The 19,860-nt window shown below is 36.6% G+C and overlaps 2 protein-coding genes across 3 annotated transcripts in view; one reads left to right on the top strand and one right to left on the bottom strand.

The window, feature by feature from the left end:
- LOC142339571 (uncharacterized) overlaps positions 1–7,751 on the top strand; it is a 40,447-nt gene extending 32,696 nt beyond the window's left edge. For both annotated transcript variants that reach the window (XM_075389712.1, XM_075389711.1), the window contains exons 6-7: positions 1,843–1,953; positions 6,534–7,751. In XM_075389712.1, the coding sequence (XP_075245827.1) occupies positions 1,843–1,953; positions 6,534–6,857 (435 nt within the window). In that variant the 3' untranslated portion in view covers positions 6,858–7,751. The remainder of the gene's footprint in view (positions 1–1,842; positions 1,954–6,533) is intronic.
- Positions 7,752–10,976: 3,225 nt separating this feature from the next.
- Positions 10,977–19,596, bottom strand: LOC142340473 (uncharacterized). The gene is made up of 4 exons (XM_075391048.1): positions 19,407–19,596; positions 16,654–16,809; positions 15,360–15,503; positions 10,977–11,281 (listed from the first exon to the last, which is right to left on the bottom strand). Exons 1-4 carry the CDS (start codon positions 19,594–19,596, stop codon positions 10,977–10,979), a joined length of 795 nt encoding a protein of 264 aa, XP_075247163.1.
- Positions 19,597–19,860: the final 264 nt, after the last annotated feature.

Genomic DNA, 19,860 nt, shown 5'->3' with positions numbered 1-19,860 from the left:
CTTGATTGTTCTCAGGCATACCATTGTGTTTAAATGGCAGACGATATTGCAGTGCAACTGCTAGCATTTAATTTTGCTTCGAGAACTTATGCATAGAAATGTCTTGCCCAGGGATTAAATAAGTCAGTAATTGGATTCAGTTCACTCAACAGACATTGTTAAGATCCAAGTTTAGCTTCAGGAAATTGTACGCAGTTTAAGGATGATATTGGTAATGCAGTAACAATATTTGAACAATTGGTGCCCTCTTTACGAGAAATATTCATTTGTATACGTCAATCAGGACTAAAATTGTCACCCAAAAAGTGTGAAATAGCAACTGATACAATGAAATTCCTTGGAATAACATCATTGCAGACGGAATATCACCAGAAAAAGCGAAAACCACTAAATTCCTTGATAAATTTAAAATGCTGAAAACAACAAAACAAGTAAAGCGATTAATCGGCTTCACACAATTCTTCCGTAATTACATCCCACAGCTAGGTGGGAAACTAATGTCATTTTACAAGCTCCTGAAGAAGCATGCAGTAATAGAAACCACAGAAAAACACGTAAAAGCATTAGAAGTAATAAAGAAGGATTTAATGGAAGCCATAAACGTAACATTGCGACAACCAAAACCCGGTTTACAGTATGTAATTCTTTGTGATGCTAGTTACCACGGTGCAGGCTCTGTACTAATGGTGGTAGGCTATGTAAACGAAACTGGAAAGAAAGAAGAAAACATACGCTCCCGTATCGTTTGGATCGCATCTGTTTAACGCAACGCAATTAAAATTATCAATCTATTACAAAGAGTTCCTAGCTTTGTATTATGCGCTGGACTACTTTTCACACTACATTTGGGGATCAAGCAAACAAGTAATTATACTCACTGAGAAAAAAAGCCTTACACAATTCTTTCAATCAAAAGCAATACCGCCATCTCTTTGGAATTGCCCAGACAGAATACTCGCTTTTAACATAGTAATTGCTCACATTCCAGTACGCACTAATTACGCCGCAGATTTCCTCTCTAGAAAGGAGAATGATAAAACAGCAACAATGTCTTAAATGTCTCAAATGATGAAATAAATGTAGACGTATTAGATGCTCTCAAAAAACTCGGATATTACGAGGACTACAAAAGGCAAAGTATTTTACCCACAACTGAAATTCAAGGGCTATTTAAACTAAAAAGAAAACAAGAAATAATTCATTTCCGTAGTCAAATCCATTAGATGAGTTTCCAGACCTCACAGATAACCTAATTAGTCTCAATTTAGCAGAAGAGCAACAAAGAGATGAAAAAGATGCAGATATTAGAACAGTAATAGGCTGGATTCAGCAAAACAACCAACAACCAGACCTAAAGTATGCTTCAACAAATTTAAAAAAAGTACCGTCGCCTTGTTAAAAGAAAGCGCTAAAAGGAAAAGAATAAGATTGGGGTAAGGTTCGGCAACAAAAGCTAAAATTTGCAATCGATTAACAATGTGTGAGTGCTGAAAAATGTCGCTAAACAGTCGGGAAAATTCAACAATTTCAATACTATGTGAAAAAACCCGAACGGTCTTTCATTACGAACCACCTAACATTTTTAAGCGCATTTCTATATAATTTTGGAAACGAACTTGGAAGCAGAAACGAACTCTTAAAGCATTAGTGGCATTATCTTGTTTTCAGTGAAACTCTACAGCAGGAGGTCGATCAACAGGACAAAAAAGTTGTTATTGAAAGGAGGTTATACAACAAAAACAAAAATGTTGCTCACAGGTTTTTCAAATCCTAAAGCCTAATTTCCAACAACTTATTACTAGGAGAAGACATTTATACTCAAGATTCGAATGCTGTTTATAGGCGTCGATTCGTCGGACGAATTTTGTGATAGAGAGACGGAAGGAGAGGAACAGACAATCTGCTGCAAGGGCCAGGGAGAGACAGAAGACAAAGCAGAGTGACTTAGAACAGGTAATGCTGACACACTATCACACAGGTAACAACCAGAAATCAATGACTCGCGCAAATATAAACATCATCAATTATCATTGACAGATATAGGGCATTTTTGGAGCACCAAGGCTGATACAGTGAATCAATCAGCCTAAAATTTATATTTAGAAACTGCAGCAAAAATGTGCTGCAGAAATCAGAAGTCATTCTAAAGTAACAGCACAGCTCGTTTGAGTCTGTGAGTGTATAGTTACGACAGAAAGTTATGCAGAAGAGTGGGATTCACAAGACTGAATCAACAAAACACAGATGAAAAAGAAAGATTCAAACCCTAGTGTCACGGTTTCATCTTTCTGAAAGATCTTGCTAGTTTGTTGCTTGACATATTAGTCAAAAAGAGTAAAATAGGCTCAGCAAACTAATTTTACGACTTTTACTATTGTCTCTATTACAAATAACTTTTCTTGTCTGGAATCCTTTGAATACACCATTCAAATCAAAACATAGCCGGAAAATAGCCGCCGTTGATCCGCTTGACGCAAATTGGGATTGAAACAGAAAAAGAAAAAATTAAGAGACAGAAATTGATAGAATTTTTCTAAGTGTCAAAGTGTTCATATTTGGTACGAAATTCTGCATATTCGGTAAAATTCTAATATTAAACTTAATTCAGCTGCTAAGTAACGTTGTTTAGTAACGAAGTTAAGTAACGTTGTCACTAAACTTCGAACCAAAATTGTGATTCGAACGTTTTTCGAAAAATTGTGGGGTTATTGATACTTCATGAGATTAAGGGGCCACTAAAATGTTCCAAATCTCGCAGATGGGTTTTCAGTTTGGTTTATTCAAAATATTTTTGGTGTTCAAAAACTGTTTAGAATTTCAATAGGTAGCAGAGGTTAAGTAATTTTTCCAATTTTCAACGATCTCTATTAGTTTTTAGAATCTCGAAAGGAGCTTAACTTTGGCCCAACAGGCAGTTAATGAAAAACGCTGAAGAAAATCCTTTTCAGTAAGTTTTATGTTTCCGCCCTTTAACTAATTGGATTCTATTTTGAGAGAAATAGAAAAGTATGATAATTTTTTTAGCTTTTGGAAAAATTCTTAGTTCTTTAGTCAAATTTCGAATTGGACATAAATGTTGAATTTTCATCTGACCAAATCGCTCTCAGATTAAAAAAAACTATGAACAATTGTATTAAGTTTTAAAACCTAACAAAGAATACAAAAATATTTGACTCTCAGCAATGAAATTAACATTTAAAAAGTTTTCCAAAAAATTATGCCATGTTGGATGCTTCATAGGCTTACGTGTCACATTATTTCGTCCAAAACGCAGATCACTCACCAGCTCGAATTAGTTTAGACAATATTGCGCTCAGTAAACATTTTTAAAAACGCAATTAATAGTAAATTTTAAGTGATTCTAATTATGTAAGATTTCTAACAGTTTTTACACTCTGCATTTATTGGTGTCTAACATGTAAAGAAGCACTTGTTTTGGCCAAACGGTCAGTTAATTAGCAGTGCTGAATAAAATTTGTTTTCAGTAAATTTTATTTTCAGCATTTCACTCTTTGGATTCTACTTTAAAAGAAACAGAAAATTTTAATAATATTTACAAGAACTGAAAAAAAGGGAGCTTTTTTAAAATTTTAAACAACTCTTAGCTTTTTATTTGTAGAGTTTTACGGACAATAAACTTTTAAAAATCTCAATTAACAGAATCGTTCAAAGACTAGAATATTACAGGTCGAGTAATTTTGAAAAAAAGCATTAAAAAATAAATTGAACTTTTGTATTTGACAAAATAAAGAATACAAAAAAATGTTCCATTTTTTATTTTCTATAACCAATTTCATTGATTTTTTATTTCACGAAACCTATTTTAAACGTCTGTGTGGTATTGAAACTGAATAAATGGTCAATTCTAATCAAATTTGACGAATTGTCTCGAATACAACTCTATAATTTAAAAAGGAAATCATTTCTGCATTTAGTTTGCTTTTTATTTGGTTTTTGGTATTTTGAGAGCACTGAATTCCTGAAAATTTTCTGTTGTCCAAACAAACTTTGATACGGAAGGACATCAGTTCCTACACTAGTTTTCAATCAACAGAAAAGGCGCAACAGATTATATTTTTACATGTTTTGTTCTAATTAAAATAAGATGTTTTTCTCAATAATTGGTCAAATAGAATCTTTTCAATTTTTGGCCTGAAAATGTAAGCAAAGACTCATGCAAATCAAAATTCAATTTTAAGTAACTAAAATTACTACAACTTTCTCGATACAACTTTCTCGACCTGCTTCGATATATTCCCCCATTTTGAAAAAATGTTGGAACAAAACGCATATTTGGATTATTATATTTCAAACTTTAAAACTTTCAAATACCGGCTTCTTGGTTTGAGGACATGCGATAGCATTTAACGTCATTCTAAATTAGAAAATCGTTCCCTAATTTTTTTAAAACATTATTGGTATACATATCAAAGTCAACTTCATCAAATGGTTCATTTATACTATTTCTATTGGTAATGCTTCAGGCGCTCAGAGTTTAACGATGTACCTAAATATTACAAAAATATATTTAGTAAACGAAAACAAAAACTGAAACTTTTGAATATCTTCAGAGCTCATTGCAGGAAACCATGTATTTGCGTTCCTTTTTATAACCTAACGAAGTGCTGACTTTCTAGGCTGCGGATGCCCGTATATAGTGTCATAATCTGCTGTTCTTAACTCTGTTTTCATAGTTTTGCCTGTTTTCAATCTTGTCACTTACAAGAACTAGAAAAACAGAAAAACCAAAGAGAAACCAAAACCAAAGAGAAACAAAACTAGATTAATACAAACTAGAATGATAAGAATATGGACACAATGTAAGGAACACCGTAACAGAAAGACTAATCATTGATTTTTGAAAGTTAAAAATCAAATTTAAGAAGTCAAGAAAAACGAATACATTTCATTGTTCAGCAGAGACAAAGATCCATCCTCCTGAACAGAACAAAAAATGAAAAATCTGAATTAAAACATACGAAACATTGAAATATTTTGCAAAATGTTCAATAAAATTTTGAGACCGCATTTATGAAAAAAAATTCAACTGTTTTTCAAAAACTTAACGCCAAAAAATGATTGAATTATTATTGAAACGAAAATAAAGTCCCTCAAAAAACTACCAAAATCGGATTAGCATATGTACAATTTTATAAAACAAAATTACATTGAGGTAGAAAGAGGCGTTGAGTATATGAATTATCAAAAGGAGGTTGCTTTAATAACTGATTTTTGACAAAAAAAGACCGCTGAAAGAACCAAAAAGTAAGAAATTACTAGAAAAAAATTCAAAAATTAACTTGAAACTCAAAAAATATATGCAAATTTTGAACTTCAAACGCATTTTCAGACTTTGCAAAAAAACTGTGGTATCAAGTTAAGAGGTTTAAATTTCAATATGGCATCAAATAAAAATTATTTCTACCAAAAAACCAAATTAAAAACAAAAGAACTGGGCCAATTGGACAACAAAACGGCCAAAAACGGTTATCTATATGGGCCATCCAGTCAAAAACTAGTTTTCAATGTAAAAAAGTCATTCACTAAACGCAGCTCATGATCAAAAACTTCTCTCGCTCAGAAAAAATTAGTTCACAAGGCAATTTTACTCACTTTCGTTTTTAGGTCAAAACATCGTCTGAACGAATAGTACTTCCGGTAAAAAAAATAAGAAAGCCAATACTCCTCTTCGAGTCGTAAAAAACACACACACGTTTGCAATAATTGCTATGAACTTCGTTCAAGAGCAATTAATAACTTACGATTGGGGGCAAAAAAGGTACGCTTGACAGCAATATATTTCTATTTTACATCATAATATATCTATCTTTCCGCTTATAACAACGGATTTCAGACAATTTTAATGAGGTCGGTTTGGACTGTAAATCTACACATAGTTTTATGTGCTATGATTTTTTAAATCTCTCTGGGATTGGCGAAACTTGATTTACACATTGGTTTAGTTCTCTATTTTTCTATAAGTTAATCAACACCACATCACTACAAAATGAACAATTTTCTGGCCTGCAAGCAAAAAATTAAACAGTTAATCTGTTCAAAAACATCATTTAGATCAATTTCGTAGCAATTTGTAGCTTGGAAAATGAAAAGTTCTTGTTTAAGCTGTTATCAAAAATAACGAGACATAAAAGTTACAAAGTTAGAGAGCCACAAAAACATATCTCCCCTAGATTGCCAACGAAGAGCTGTAACACAGCCTCCTAATCTGCGGTATGAGTCTACCAAAGAAGACAAAGAAACCTGAGAACGGGACTCCCTTCGAGATAAAAATAGTGGGAATAAATGTTTCATGACTCCCAGACGCACGTGCATTATCTTTACATAGTAACGTGCTATATAACAACATATAATTTGTAACTGGAGGTCATAAAAAACACTGAATGGGGGAGGGGGGTAGAATAGATCCCAACTTACATAAGAGTACAAAATATGTAAACTAATCTATTTTAGACAATCATATTCTACCGGGTGGGAAAGAGGAAACGCATTGCTACGTACTATATTTGTTTCAGGAGAAGGCGAAACTATCAGAAGAGAATGCCTCTTTGTCTCGAGAGGTGGAGGCTTTAGAAGCAGAAAGAGACAGATTGCAAACTTTGGTGCTATCTCACACTTCCACCTGTACATATGACAGACAGCAGGACACTACATCACAACGCCATCATAATCAACAACAACAACAACAACAACAATTATCAACAGAGCCAATAGCAGACACAATACGCACAGAACACCACCACCACCAACAACAACAACAACAACAGCAACAACACCCACGTTCGAGATCCAGCAGGACCTACAGCGAAAGTTTTCAGCCGTCGCCAGACCTTCGTTGAAAAAAATAACTTCACCCCCACTTAAACAAAAACTTCGAGTTGCACAATAAACAATACGAATAAAATTCAAGCAATAATACAGTCCAAAGCAGACTGCTATAAAAAATTACTTTCATATCTGGACAACACCTACCTACCGGTTTTAAGACCTGGCTTGTCGAGATTTTCCACACTCAATGCTCCAACGATTTGGTTCAATTCGTAACGATGCTTGCGACCAATAACTTACATGATACTAAAATGCTATGGTTCTTCGTGATAAAACACTAAGTGTACGTTAAATTTGAAGCGCAAGCAGAAGTTCAAAAAAACAGTCCATGTGCAAATGAGCTTTGATGCCAATAAGCCCATCCAAATGTCTTTTTTTAGCTCTATTAGCAACTTAGCTCTATGTTATGTAATAGTCTGTCCCATAAAGTTGCAATAATAGAAAGTTTGAAAAAAGCCAAAACCTGCAATTGCGATAAACTGCTGGCATTTGAATGGCAAGGCCTTTTTCCTATATCTCCTTTTCATCTAATTTTTTTCTACATTTTAAACTTGATTTTTGAACTCTACTCACTAATTTGTGAAACGTTTCATTTCTTCACCTTTATGGTACACGGTATATTTTGTCCGCGTATATTAACTTTGACTTTTCAACATGTTCCATTATTTTTATACGTTCGCTTGCGTTTCAATTTGGCAGGTGCTATATCACGTGACAGAAACAAGCTCTTATGTGAAATCTTTCTCCGTTCAAACTATTTCAATCCGATCAACAGGGGCCGCAACTTTTGCACAGACGTTGTCTCCTCTCTTTCAATTCCTCTCTTTTGGTGCAATTAGCAATCAGGTTTTACAATCATAATGTAGCAAATACTTACTTTTCCAAATTTATGTTTTAGAATAGTACATTTTTTTCATGTTTCTCGAGTTTTTGCATAAACTCGAGATATGAGTAAAATTGACAGATTAAAAATTTAAAAGCTCCCCGAAGACATCGAGCCCCCTAAAAGCAAATAAAGGCTTCTGGGGCTCCAGCTATACGCCTAAACTTATTTTCGAAAACAAACCTTAAATCTGAATATGGCTTCATCATCCGATATAGCACCGCTTTCTGCAAACCGAGAACATTTTTTTTTCACTGAGAAATTTCAAAGAAACTGTCTAAATTATTTGATTGCCCGATACCTAAAGCATATTCTCACTAAGCATTACGGCGTCAAATGTGAAGACATCTTGAATCAGTTGTTATCATGTTTGAACGAATTGTACAGATTCTTTAGCGATTTCAGAAAGTTAAGCTCTTACTCAAAAATACAACTTATAAAGGATAGTTGAAATAGATTAATTTGCTCTGTCGCAACAGGTCAGTTAAGAAACTAAATAAAGCAAAATGCGCAATGACAACACAATAAAAGCCATCCGATTTCATATAGACTTTAATCTGTCAGATTCCACCAGTAACAGCCAATTTTATGATTTTATTTTATTTGAGCTGAGTTCATTTTAACTCCACTGGCCTTCAGCAGTAGTTTAACATCAATTAAATACCAAGTATTGAGAACTCTTGAGCCTATAAATAATGTTTTGTTAAGGTAGGCTACGCATGATTAAAAACGTAGAAAATGACTTAACGCACCACCCCTCCAAACTCTAATATAATGAAGTCACAGGTACATTCGCTTTATTAACAATTGAGGTCCCCGAACAAAATTATTTTTCCAACGTGAAGTGAACGAAAGCGGTAACATAATTATACGCAAAAAACAAACACGAAAAACAGCTGTTGACTAAAGAACGGTCTACTGAATGGTTCACAATGAAAATTGAAAAATAGTTTCATCAAAAAAAAATTCATCAAAAGATTTTCATCAAAGTGAAAAATTTGAACCTGAAAGGCGCGATGACCACTTGTTCAACAGTGAGCCAAACCATGCCTACAGACTGGTAGACAAATGAAACTTAGGTTACTTGCTAAGAGGAAACACATTAAAACGTGATACAATTTTGGCAAATAGATTTAAAAACCTAAGTTTTGTGTTTTATGCCTCGGAGCATCAGCTGTTACGGCTGCTCTCTAATTCAGTGGTTTCAAATCTGACCGGATATTACGTTTTTGCAGTTAGCTTTTCTGAACTGTATTCTCCACTATACTGTAGATTACCGTTGCATTACTCGATGCTCAATGAGTCCCAATATCTTATCGTTCAGTTTTCCCAAATTACTTCGCTTGAAAGAGAAAATCCAAAAAATCAAATTAACGTTTAGTCGCCAAATTATAGGTTTTCAAAGATATCTCCTATACCGCAAATGCGAGGAACAAAACAATTTGTGTGCTTATGCACGTTGGGTAGGCCCACTGTTTGAATAGACAAAAACTAATACCACTTCAACTATATCGATGGGCCTGGATTTTATAATTTATACCCAATCTTAACACATGGGCAAAACATAGACTTGTATCTTATGTAAGTAAGTTCTGAAAAACCTGGAATCAGCCTAGGCAATTGTAAACTGAAAGAAACAAGAACGAACAGTTTATCTGCTCAATAACTCTACTTATTAGAACTCCGTTCCCCAATAAGAAAATTTGAGAATTCTAGATTCTCTTTTCAATAAGTCAGAGTAAAGTTAGGCTGTACAATCAAATGAGTTGATTTACAGAAACAAGACACAGTAACAATTAAAATACTGCTCAAATACCGTGCCTCGATACGCACTGTACGTCAACTTAAATAAGACAACATTAACGAGTTTGAACTGATTTTTGGTAGACTTAAAGCTTATTTATACTGATTTACTAGTTAATTCTGAACTATTGATTGGATAGAGATATATATGCCGTAAGATCCTCCGCATACACTGAATTTGGGGTTGGGGATAAGTTATACCCTGCCCCGCGCTCTCTGATTTGGTATGAATATCGCAACATTCATCAAAATTGGCATACCAAATTCGCTATCCCGTACTCCATTTGAGCTCAATCTGTAATAATAGATTCGGTTTTGTAATTCAAGAATACATTGCAATTATGATTTGCGGATAATGGGGTAGTTCGAGTTTCAGTTTCATTTCACGTATGATAGTCGCGTACTGATAATAGTTAAAAACAAAGGTTGACAAAAGTATTAGCTTCCCTCAAATACCCTTCAATTAGAGTGACAAGCACTCACTTGACCTTATCTCTTTGAATTACAATAAAGAAAAGTCAATTTCAAAGTGAAGACGTCATTTTTGAGAGAGGTAAGTCACGTGTGACCAAAAGTTTTATCACGCGAATGAGCAAAAAACGCTCCGCTAAGAGTGAGAAATGACGTCATGCACGCACTTCAGTTGAAATTACATGAACGAATTTTAACAAAAAGCAGATTTGAAGTGGTTGTGACTTCCCATGGTGGTAACAAAAATCTTGACGACGAAATCAAAAACATAGGAGGACAAGTCCTGGCTAACAATTCAAAAAATTTTCATTCACTAAACAAAAACTAGACCTAGAACGGACATTAAGTGAATTGGGAAATTCATTTCCAAAAAAAAATCAGACCCAAAAAAACTTCTAAAAAAAACTGAAAATCAATGTCAAGATGCCGCATGTGAACAAAAACCATTAGCGAGAAAAAGAAATCTGGTTCAAACAAGAAACTAGGCCTAGAATGAACTATTAATGGATTGGGAAAACCATTTGGAAAAAAAGCGATCCAAAAAATCGGAAAAACAGTAAAAATCAAAGTGAAATTGCTGCATGTGAACAAAACACCACTAGCCAGAAAGCGAATTTTTGATCAAACACCGCTTTCTCATTCTACATTAGACTGACTTCAATTTGACTTCAAAAATCATGAAAATGTGTGACCAGATCTTCAAAAGACAGCGCCCCAATACAATTCAAATTCTTTGAATTGTAGAAAAACCAAGAGAAGGCCAATAATAGCCCCAGCTATCGCTGTGCAGCTACTAAAAACTGATGGAAGAATATTTATATTTTAGCTTAAAAAAATTTCTTAAACGCTTTCATTTTTTTTCAGTTTAACTTAGCCTTCACTGGTTACATTTAACAATTGCTTAAATCACAGTAGGATAAAAATGAGCTGAAAAATACATTTCACGCAAAGCACCATGTTGATTTAGTTCAATTTATTCACATCCCTTCTTTTCGACAATAACGAATCCTCTATAATTATCAGCATCGGAGTCAAATGTGTTCATAGCTCTTGCCATGTCATCAATAGAATACCATGCACTGTGTGTAATCATATACGTGTCCAGTACAAGGATAGAATCCGTGTCCGCATGATAAGCAGCAGCAACACTAATATGTCCCAAGGGTAGTTTCAATTGCAACGTGTCGCAGTAGAAATTGACGACCATTGCTTGTTTCAACGACGATTTGTCAGATACACACTGTTTCAGATGACTGCGAAGAAGTTGAGGATCCGATTCTAAAGAGATTTATATTAAAACCAAAGACAGAAATTTCGAATTGTTACTCTGAGGTGTAAACCTTAGGTGATACAAATGGCACTAAAAATTTCCCATAATTAACCGTTAATTGTTCACTTGGATCTGCTCTACCCCTAACCTCAGTACCGCTGATACCCCAGCCCATTAGGAATAGCTCTCAAAAGAGGCGGCGTGAACTTTGATTATTTCTTTTGTAGAACTCAAAGGTAATGTCATAAGGCACTCAAGGCTACTAAACCCACAGTGCGGTTGAGTCGTCATATGGCAGTACTTTGAGTTCTACGAATGATATAATCTCTGTGCAGAATCAGCCTCGAATTCTTTGAGAGAATTTTATGGCATAGTTTTAAATTAAAACCCTTTTTTCATATAAACGAATTCGGGGATTTTCTCACTCAAGCTTTCAGTTTCAAGACATCATTCGCACCTCATTACAAAGTTCCAATAACGGCTGCGAGTATTTCATATCACTAAACGCTACTTTTGTCACATTTTGTCAACTCTTCCGGCGATCAGAAGTGGCATTTGTCTAGGGGTAGAGAGAACCCCAAAATTAAATGCATAGTCATTTCAAGGTTCTGTTGACAAGTCATTTCTCAAATCCTGCCAGAAAGCAATCAAATATCATCATCAAAATTCCAGGCACCGAAATGAAAGTTTGGTATCTATTTGCAAATAAAATATTCTTGACAATAGACCAGAAAGTGGGATAAAAAGTAAGCATCCTGATTAATCCGATTTCCAAGGTTTTTTTCTTGTCTTTCAAATAAAAACTGTTTTTGCGCTACCTCTTGAACTCAAACATCAAACTACAAGTTTTCAAATAGCTATGGATTCGTGTTACTTGTTCCTTTCACTTGGATCTGCTCTGCTCCCAAGCCCAGTACCGTTGATATCCTAGCTTATTAGGAATATCTCTCAAAAGAGGCTGTGTGAACATTGATTATATCTTTTGTAGAACTTGAAAGTAATGTCGTAAGATGACTGAAGGCCACATTAACTCCCAGTGTGGTTGAGTCGTCATATGGCAGTACTTTTAGTTCTACGAATGATATAATCTCTTTGAAGAATCAACCTGGAATTCTTTAAGAGAATTTTACGGCAAAGTATTTAATTAAAACTCGTTTACATATGAACGACGTCGGGGATTTTCAAGTTTTCCGTTTCACGACATTATTAGTACCTCATTATAAAGTTCCAATAACGGCTGCGAGAATTTCAAATCCCTAAAAGCAACTTTTGTCACATTGTTTTCAACTCTTCCGGCGATCAGAAGTGGGATTTGTCTAGGGGTAGAGAGAACCCGAAATAAAATGCATAGTCATTTCAAGGTTCTGTTGACAAGTCATTTCTCAAATCCTACTATAAAGCAATCAAATATAATCATCAAAGTACCAGGCATCCCGAGGAACGTTTGGTTTCCATTTGCAAATCTGACTTCCAAGGTTTGCTTTCGCGTTTTTTTTTAAAACTGTTTTTGCGCTACCTCTTGAACTCAAACAACAAACTACAAGTCTTCAAACAGCTATGGATTCGTTACCAGTCCCTTTCACAAAACATTTTGCAGCTTAATGTCGCACAATTCTTTGCGAAAATACACGTTTGCAATTTAACATTCGCATTGATTTAACACAAATGATAAGAACAATTCAGACATTCCATTCAGAGAATTCGGATTTTGATTTTCAAATTTCGGCAAAAACTTACCTGCAATCAGTGAGCCGAACAATTTTAATATGAAAAATTTGTTCCAATTCTTTCATTTCCTATTCCTGCTATATAGAATGGGCGGGGCCATTTTAACTTTATGCTCTGGGCACCTCCTGAAGAGTCATTTGACTCGTATGGAGTCCAACGTGGTGAATTTGTTAGAATATCGATCAAACTATAGTCTTGAACTTAGTGAGAATTAGAAAGAAAGTTTAACTTACCAGATTACGATGACAGGAGCAAATTGATGTTGATCACAGAATTTCTATAATGAATCGTCAGGAAATGGTGCTTAGAATCAAAATTCGGTTCAAATTGGTGAATCTAGATAACTAATATTAGAGTAAGATTATTTGATGTAAAATCTTCCCAGCACGTATTGAATGATTATGATATCACCGGAAATGTGAACGAGTTCTTAGAAAAGTGTAAAAGCATACCATCTATGGTATCCCCTGCGATTGATTTCTGGAAAATTTGCAGAAGCAAACGATATTGGGTAACCCTTGCGACACCCATTGTAAATAATGGTGCTAAGATTACTTTTGTATCTTGACTTTCCGCACTGATAATGGGTAAATATATACAGCTGATTTTTGAGCCTTTTTTCATCCCCAAAATCAAATCACCATCTTGATCTAATAATCAGATCTCTCCTGTAAATCTCTAAATTCTACTTTAAAATATCCTTCTTATTCTCTCATTTTGAGAAATTAATTTTTCTACTTAGTTAAAAACGCTTTTATTCCGATTGCGAAAACCCATAACCCAACAGGTTATGGGCCCAGCATTTTTCTAAGTCGTAAAACTAATTTCTAAAACAAAACTAATTTGTAGTTGACAGTCATAATCCTTTTCTGCTTAGTACCTTTTCTTTTCACAACTGTTTTGCCTGCTCAAACTACGATGGATCAACAGACAGTGAAGCTGCTGACCTACACAGGAAAGGCACAGGACTTTCCAATCTGGAGCAAAAAATTTGTGGCAATGATGCAGACGAAGGGGCTCTACAAATCACTACTTGGGTCAGAGGAGTAGCCAAATGAACCTACACTAGCCAATGGGGCGAGCAATGATGAAAAGAAGAACCACAAGGTGCTGAAGGAAGCATATGAGAAAGAATTTGCAGACATCAAGGAGAAACGGAACAATGTGTGGTGCCATCTGGCACTGACTCTAGATGCAACAACCCTCATGCTGATGAGACGTGACTGTGTGGGAGATGACGGCATCGGAGATGGAGCAAAGGCTTGGAAGCTTTTGCAAGAGAGATTTCAGAGTGTGGAGACGCCGACAGTGGTGACTTTGGTGGCACAGCTTGCTCGACTGCAGCTCGAGGATGCTGAGGATTTGGATAGCTTCTTCATCATAGGACAGGAGTTGCTCACAAGGCTCAGAGACCCTCTTCAACGACTTAGTCCTCAATGGTTTGTCAATGAGGTATGAAAGTTTTGTTATACAGGAAAGCTTTAACTCGGCAACGAACTTCACAGAGTTGAGGAAAAGGCTGCAGAAGTTCCTTGAGAGCACAGCACAGATGCAATAGGGACAAAGTGGTTCAGTGGCACTGGCAGTGAAGCGTGACTTCAAGAAGGGACCCAGGAAAGGAAACTGCTTTGTGTGTGGGATCCCTGGACACTTCGCCAAGGACTGCAGGAGGAAGGAAACAGCACAATGCAGCAAGTTTGGAGAGAAAGGTCACCTAGAGAGGGCATGCAAGAGACAAATAGATGGAGGGAAACATGGGTCAGTGGCAATGGGTCCAACATTGGCTTCACCAGACGAGGATTACTGGGCGGCTCTTACTCAGTAGAAGACAGCAGGCATGCTAGTGGACAGTGGTTGTACACATAGTGACGAACATCTATGCGTTCCTGGACTTTGTGCTCATTCAATCAGTGGTCAGAAATCCCAACGGAGAGGCTTCCAGAGTGGTGGGCAGAGGCTGTGTGAGGATCAGCATACCCTCAAACAAAGGGGAATTCCAAAGCAAACTCAAAAAGCTTTTGTGTGTGCCGGACTATTCTTCAAGCATCTTATCAGTCTCTAGATGCACGGAGTGGGGACATAGCTCCACTTTCGAGAAAAAAAATAGCTGCATGAAACTCCAGAAGGGAACTCGGGTAAAACTAACACAAGAAAATAGTTTGTTTTACTTACCCTGCAGCGTTCTAGAATTCAAGATGAGTTCCAACAGCGTGAAATTTGACAGTGCAAGGAAGTGGCACAGACGATTGGGTCATTTGAATCAAGCGGATGTGGTCAGGAATGCACCAGAGCCAGTGGCGGAAATCGACGATGTATGCAATATGTGCGCATAGGCCAAGATCACAAAGACTCCAGTACCAAGAATGGCAGAAACCCAAGCAGAAGAGAAGCTGGAGAGGGTGTTCGCAGACGTGATGGGATCTTTCAGAGTAGAGGCACTGTCAGGGTTCCGGTTCTGCATTGTGTTTGCAGTCCAGTACACGAAATTTCTGTTTGTACTTCCTTAAGGCAAAGAGTGAAGCACTGGCCAGCCTGAAGAAGTTGGTTCTCAGTGTGGGGACGCCCAAGAAGCTGAAACAAGACAATGTGAAGGAGTTCCTCTCAGAGCAGTTCAAGATGTACTGTTTAGATGCAGGCATTCTACAGGAGAAGACCATACCAGAAACGCCACAACAAAATGGGTTAGCTGAGAGGTGCAACAGGACATTGCTGGAGATGGCAAGATGCTTGCTCATTAACTCGGGTCTTCCCGAGATGATGTGGGGAGCAGCAATTCTCCATGCAACAAGGATCAGCAACTTGGTTGTGAGACGAGAAGAAAAATGACCAGCAGAGCTGATGCGAGGTATAAAACCTAAGCTTTCAATAAGTACACTATCTATTTTTGGTTGCACAGTCTTCATGAGGAAGCAGGACAGAGATGTCAGCAAACTTGAACCCAAGGCACTGGAAGGAAAGTTTGTGGGTTACACTGAAGAAGACAACGGATACCTGGTGTACGTACCTAACACACGCAAGGTTGTGGCAGTTCGAGATGTGATCATCAAGGAGTCCGAAGTGGGCTCAATCCCTGACAACACAGAGACGCCCGACCTACTAGATGAGGGGTCACAGCAACTGGGGATCTGGCACCCAGATGATGGTCATCAAGACGTTGGCAACAAAGAGGAACAGGGCACATCTACTGCAATAAAGGAGGAGTGGCATGACGCAGAGAGCGTGAACACTCAAGAAACGACACTGAGACGAGATGCCTCAGAAGAGATGTCTCGAGAACCCTATTTGCAAATCCGACTTCCAAGGCTTTCTTTCGCGTTTTTTTTTTAAAACTGTTTTTGCGCTACCTCGTGAATTCAAAAACCAATTTCATTTCCTATTCGTGCTTTATAAAATGGGCGGGGCCATTTTAACTTTACGCTCTGGGCACCTCCTGAAGAGTCATTTGACTCGTATGGAGTCCAACGTGGTGAATTGAATTAAGCTTTATGGTCTGAATTCAAATCTAAATTCTAACATGACAAGAAACCGGAGAATTTTAAACCAATAAAAACAAAACCGCTGACGTAATTAAACCACCCTGGCGTCAATAATCTACACTCACATTTCGTTTTTTAAGCTAGAAGTCATTCTATTTTCAAAATACTCCTGGTACCTTTCATGGGATAGAATGTGGCCTCTGCTCCGAAGAAGTTGGCAATCTTCTCAACCATCTCCAGAGGCATGCCATCAACTTCTGCCTTTTTAGGGCTATACACCTCAGATGCCAGTGTTTCATTTCCAGCCAGATCTCCTTCCTTAACTTCACCATCTACACAATCGACTAATATATTCAAAGAATCAAAGACTGGTAAAATTATCAGCTTCTAAAAAGTATTAGCTTGTAAAAATGCAAATCAAAAGGTATCGACATAGCACAAATAATTTTCAGGCTGATGATGTCGTATGATAATCATGATAAGAAAGCTATGACACAGCTGAGGAACATGGTCGAAGTCGGTCCAGTCTGGTTGTTCGTATCATTTTTTTATGGTCCCGCATTAAGTATAAACGACAATTACTTCATAATTTTTTTGTGAAAAAATTTTGGGAAAGCATTTTGACCAAGCCCTGTTTTCACAGATCTAAACCTCAAATAGATGTCATGGAAAACTGTAGCAAATGTCCCATAGAAAAGTCACGACAAGCGTTGAGCAAGCGATTGACATTTGACACTAAGAACACCAAATCTTGAATACCTACAGAGATATTTTCAAAGAATAAAGTTACCTAAGTATCTCGGCATAACCGACTAACATGCTACACAAAATGCTCTCGATTGACAGGCGATGGCTCGATTCCTTTGTAGTCCGTCTAACGTAGGGGGATTTAAGAGCAGCTGATTGTAACCAGTTGATATAACAGGGCTTGGAATTTGAGTAGCGCTTACTATACAAAACTAACAGAAAAAAAAAACAAATTTTGACGCACTTTTCATTTACAAATGCACAAATCATAGTAGCAAAATATAATCATAAACTAACTAGGCGAGAACTAACTAGCCCAGATAATTCTTATGGGCAAAAATAATTTGACGCAAGAAGGGGTTTACGCCACCGATCTCCAGAGCAATACTGAAGAATTTATGACTAGGCTATCAGCTCATTGCGACAGCTTATCTTAAAATGGCTTTCGTTTTTAGCAACAAACTAAAAGCAACAAACGAATAGCAAATATAAGTTCTGAATAGCAATTTAAGTCACACAAAACTCAAGAAGTTAAACGTCACTCAAGAAGTGAACTCGAAAAAATGTTCCGGAACAGAACGATCTTGCGAAAAATTTGCATAAAAAAGACTCGCACGTTCACAATAATTGCTTCAAATTTCGTTGCAGAGCAATTATTCAGACAAGGTTTGAAGCATAATACTGACAAAAACAATTTGTCAGTACATTTCGCAATTTTTGAAATCAAAGGCTGAGAAAAACCTTTACAGTTATCGCCCCAATTTTCGCTCATAAATTGACAAAAGTTAACGAAATCAAAATTATCGGGATAACTTTCCCCTATGCACGAAGAAAGGATGTAAACATTACTAAATATTGCCGGCAATTTCTCCCGTCGCAAGTCTGTACCAACTCTGCGGTCAGATAAAGTACGTTCAACTTTGGTTAGAGTGAAAAGATGCCTTCAAGATGCGAATCAAGCACTTTTTCAACAGAATATTTTCAAGCATATTTATGGAACTAAAGAAATATTTAAAGAATCAATATGATTTATTCTAAAAATCAACATTAACCAATCCCGGCGTATTGCCAAATAAAGCTACCATTGATGCCCATAAACCTTGTGATTGAAAAAACAGGAAACAATCCATTGTAGTAGAAAAAAACCATTTCATAAGTGCAAGCTAATTTGATTTTTTAAAACTTAAGACAAAATCCAGTTTCTCAATAATACGACACAGGCACCAGTATCAATACCAATAACCCCTAGACCTGACAGCTACGACTAATAAGAACGAAGGTCAAATAGTGGGAATCCGAAATCGGTCTTCATGGGTTTATCCCATAACTATTTCTCATTTCGTTTTTCGAGTATGCCTCTTCTCCATAAGCTTATTATACTTTGCTGGGCAATGATTGTTTAAAAACACTGAGAGCAGAATGGGAGAAAAATAGAACTAGAGAAGTCAAAAAGAATTTGAACAAAAATTTGAACAAGCTGTGGACAAAACTTTGTTCGCAAAAGTACAAAAACAACCGGAAGACTCCGGAACCGACTTGATCACGGCCAACCTGAGGCAATAATTGACGATTTTACTTTCTCGCTTTCGCTCAAAACAATGTACGAAGAAAGATTACTCTTAAACATTCGGTCAAGCAGATTGACCAAAAACTTGTTTTCACGTGCGGCATTTGACTTTGTGAAAAGACAAGTAGTAAAAAAGACCACAATAATAGCCGGCTAAGATGCAGGCGCCTATAAATATACCCCAATAAATTGCAATAATTTCCTAAGTAAATTATTGCAATTGTTGTTAATGGAGAACGCCGTCAAAACTCTGAACTCTGTACAACCGAGACACAGTCGAATGTCAAATTCTCCACCTAACAGCTTAAAAGATGTCTTTTATTCAAATCGCGATGAACAGTAAAAGCTAACAAAAAATTAGAGAAATGATCCCACGAAGTCGATGCAACCAGTCAACAGCTATCGGTTCACCCCAAAGAAAACATTAGTGATTCCAAAACCAAGCAACATTGCAATAGCGATGTCAAAAGTGGAGGATTGCACTTTTTTCTGGCACATGCCGTTTTTGCCGAATTAACAACGTCAATCGACAAATACCAATCTTTGGTCAAATAATTGTGACAAAATTTTCATTCAGCCCTACCTGGAATATACAACTGTTTCAGATAGCCATACCTGTAATCTTAAGTGCAGAAAGCACACAAGCTGATGATGCGTATCCACAAAAAGAGTGTCCGATCTGTTTGTTGAAAAAGGGTGCGATGTCTTTATACGAACTATGCCCGGCAGCTTCTGCTTCCCTTAACATTTGCTGCCCTTTCTCGTCTCGAAGAAGGACCCATGGGCCATCAAAGTCATACGACATATCTGCAATTCATCCTCTGTGAGCTAATTTTTTCCCACTATGCTTTTCATGAGCATGGTGGTATTGTTTTACATTTCTTTCATTTCTTCTAATGACACCCACCCTAATATCAGAAATCTACACCTTGTTTTTCATTTAATAACGAGGAGGCTCGGTATTGTACGTTTGCTCATAATGCCCGACCCCACCCATCCACATTTTTTGACTTAGTTGTCACCCAAACAATGCCATAGGAAAATTTAAAAATTAACAACCTTCACACGC

The sequence above is a fragment of the Convolutriloba macropyga genome, chromosome 5, assembly GCF_964194025.1.
Source record: "Convolutriloba macropyga chromosome 5, txConMacr16.3, whole genome shotgun sequence".
Lineage (NCBI taxonomy): Eukaryota > Metazoa > Xenacoelomorpha > Acoela > Convolutidae > Convolutriloba > Convolutriloba macropyga.
This window is presented reverse-complemented; position numbering and strand designations above follow the sequence as displayed.